Consider the following 3,413-nt stretch of genomic DNA (forward strand, 5'->3'; position numbering starts at 1 on the left):
TGTACCTTTAAATAATTGTTAAAATATATCTGTCATTTGTGTGTTTTTAGCTTTCTTCCTGTATGGGAAGCTTTTCAAAATTTGAAACATTAGTGCAGTGGTTTATGTTAAAATAAACCTTTGGGTTAAGTTGATGCAAGCAGGTTTTTCTTGTGAATTTGGTCCTAAATTTTTTATTTCAAGTGGCATTAAAAAGTCTTAAAAATTCTTGAATTTAACTTTCCTTATGCTGTAGGAACCCTGTAAAACTAAAGGAATTGACCATATGTATGCTGGTCTGACTGGGTATGCTCATCTGACAGAACACCAGGAACAATCGGCTTTTAGTGGCAGTGGGAACAGCTCAGTGTTTGTTTTTTTCTACCCAGGTCAAACAACTCGGAAAGCGACCTGCGTTAAAATTGTCTCGGCACTGATTGGCATGCGGTGGGAACACCACAGACCCGCCAAATTAGGTGATACCCTTGAATGAAACATACGGACTTCGACACACCGCGCCAGATGTTTCTGATCTAACAAGCTGAAACAACTCTGTTTAAATTCGATAAACATGGAGCAGCTCTGGATGGAGGGATTAGGATGGATAATAGAGCGAATCAATAAAGCAGACTTACTACGCTCTGTCTTTCATCCCATGTTGCTCTTCATTGTTTACATCCCTGATTTCCACCTCATTGTCAACATAATCAACACTCACCCAGGATGATGCCATCACCAGACACACAGTGGTGAGGGCGACAGTCAAGGGGGACAAAACCGAATTTTAGCGGATAAACCCGGTTCTGAAAAACCCGGATTTTCAGTAGGAAAGCGGCTATAGAGGAGTGATTCAGAAAATAAATGAATCTTTTAGGACTTCATTTTAAAATAGTCCCCCTTTTTAAAGTGACGTTTTTTAGAGTGCGGCGCTAGATCGCATCTGCAGTATTATCACAATTTTACAAAAAGCAAATTTCAAATTGAAGGGGCACAATATTTACCAAGTTAAGCTCATGTTAAGTAAATGGGAATAAAGAAAAAATAAATCCAATCCTGAAATGAAACTTTGCAAAACGTCTTGGTTAAGAACAGGGTCTCTTAGGAACTTTTTTTTTTTTTTTTGCTTTATTTCTAAATTGTAATTTTAGGATTTTGTAGGACTGAGTTTTACAAATTGCATTTATTCCAAATCACATTTTCAAGATTACATTCTCTTCACTTCTGGGGAATTAAGAGACGCATCTCTATTTTTCTGGTGGACGTTAGCAACAGTTTGATTGGTTCAGTGCCAGCATTGGTACTGGGCTTAAAATGAAGAGAATGTGATCTGTGAAGACTTAGACCTAAACGACATTTATTGCAATTTTGTATACCCAGAGGGTATACAAAACGAAATTTAATTTTGTAAAGCTCTCAGAACATCTCCATTCCTCAAACAGCAGCAAGGATCAAATGTAAACAGTGTGGGAGAAAAAACATGGTGCGAAAACACACATTGATATGGAAGTTCAGAGCATTGTGACGCAAAAACAAAATTTGCAAAGATTCCATTTGTAAAACTCAATCTATAAAAAGATAAATATATATCTGAAATACAATTTCACTTCTTAAATATGTATATATATGTATATATGTATTAAATTTGAAAAAAACAAAAAATTTGAATTAAATTAAAATTAATTAACTAAAAAGGTACAATATACATAAAATATAAAAATATTTATTTGTTTTCAAAAACAAAAAACTAAATTAGTTTCAAATTTAGGTTGCATTTGTACGGAAGAGGATTAGGGCCACTGGGAAAAAAAAAAGTTAACTGATTTTTTAATTTTATTTCGGTTTAACATGGGGAAAAAGTCAGAATTCTGAGATTAAAGTCAGAATTCTGAGATCAAAATCAGAATTCTGAGAAAAAGTCAGAATTCTGACTTTTTTCCCATATTAAACTGAAATAAAATTTAAAAATCTGTTAACTTTTTTTTCTTTTCTTTTTTTTTATTTCAGTGGCCCTAATCCTCTTCCTTACATTTGTCTAAATCCATTTTAAAACGTATTCTGTCATTTCAAAAATAATGGAACAAAATTTAAAGTCCTCAGCAGGTCCAGAGGACACTAAGGTCTTTGTTGGGCCTTTTTTTGTCTTTCTGTCCACTGCAGATTCATTCACTTAAAACAAACAGGCGTTTTGTTTTTCTCTGTTTTTAAAATACTCCTTTTTCCCCCCCTAATATTTTGAATAATGCTGTTTCAGTGTTGGATAAGTATCAGCTCCATAACCTCCGGTGTCCTCCTGGAATGAGCTGTGGAGACTTCCTGAAGCTGCTGAGGTCCACCTTCCCTATGCTGGCCTCCAAGACTTACTTTGAGACCTTCAAAAGCAACCCTGACAGGAAGCTCCTACCTCTCTATGTCAACATATTCACGCCTGAACAGATCACAAGAGAGGCCGGGGAGTCGGCCCTCTTCATCCGGCTAAAGGTCCGATCCCATTCTACAGAAATCGTCTAGAAAGTCTCTTTTTATCTGATGTTTTGCTGAAAAGCTGTTTTCCTTTCAGCCTCCAGAGGACATCCAGGTCAGAAAACGGAGCAATCCGGATGATGCTCGTCCTTCCTTACGGTATGTAGCTCCCCCCGCCACAGCGTCAAAAAACCACCGCTTCTTGGCTCCTTTATAGTCGGATTGATTCCACTTGCTGTTTCATCCTCTAACCATTGACTCTCGTCCTTCTTTGTTCCAGAAAAAAAAGTCCGGATCATAAAAAGGTTGATGATAAAGACGCCCCAATGAGCCTTCACGTCTGTTTGCTGGAGTCCGACGTTGATGTGCTCAAGCCGCAGGGTGAGCTGACAGACACTAGATCTATCAGTGGAAGCCTTTTCCTTTTTCTCTTGGTCAGAACCGTCCTCACAGGAAAGCTGAAAGTTTTAGCGTCTTAAAATACTTTTAAAAAGGAAAACTAAAAAAGATCTTTAAGGTACCTGTAGGGCTGGGCGATATAAGAAAATCTAATAAGGCAAAATATTTGGGCTATAATGTTGATACACGATATATATCATGATATGTTTAAATTACCTTCAAAAACAATAGAGTGCATAAAGTTTTACTTTCTCTCTTATGGGATTGCTTTTTCAAATGACGAGGCACATCTGCTTCAGAGCTGATTTATTTAACGTTTTAATTGGTGTACGGGGAGACGCTGACATGTGGGGATTACCACATTCGTTTTGCTGCGGATTACTTTTTAGGTGGTGGAATAAATCTGTACTGCTACCTAGGGGTGTAAATAATTATCGTTTTGTATCGATGCATCGATCCAACAGCCGACGATCCGATGCATGGATACGTCCCCAAGAGAATCGATTCATGTTTTTTTTCCCTCCGGTCTATTTTTATCCATTTGCTCCTGGGTGTAATTCTCCCTCCCGTGCTGC

General features: G+C 37.4%; 1 protein-coding gene across 2 annotated transcripts in view; it reads left to right on the forward strand.

The window, feature by feature from the left end:
- The window catches only part of LOC107104122, a 33,526-nt gene that overhangs the window by 14,040 nt on the left and 16,073 nt on the right, over nucleotides 1-3,413 (forward strand). For both annotated transcript variants that reach the window (XM_015404041.1, XM_015404042.1), the window contains exons 10-12: nucleotides 2,231-2,457; nucleotides 2,537-2,598; nucleotides 2,720-2,820. In XM_015404041.1, coding sequence (XP_015259527.1) covers nucleotides 2,231-2,457; nucleotides 2,537-2,598; nucleotides 2,720-2,820 — 390 coding nt within the window. The remainder of the gene's footprint in view (nucleotides 1-2,230; nucleotides 2,458-2,536; nucleotides 2,599-2,719; nucleotides 2,821-3,413) is intronic.

The sequence above is a fragment of the Cyprinodon variegatus genome, unplaced genomic scaffold (genome assembly GCF_000732505.1).
Source record: "Cyprinodon variegatus isolate N-32 unplaced genomic scaffold, C_variegatus-1.0 Scaffold1620, whole genome shotgun sequence".
NCBI lineage: Eukaryota > Metazoa > Chordata > Actinopteri > Cyprinodontiformes > Cyprinodontidae > Cyprinodon > Cyprinodon variegatus.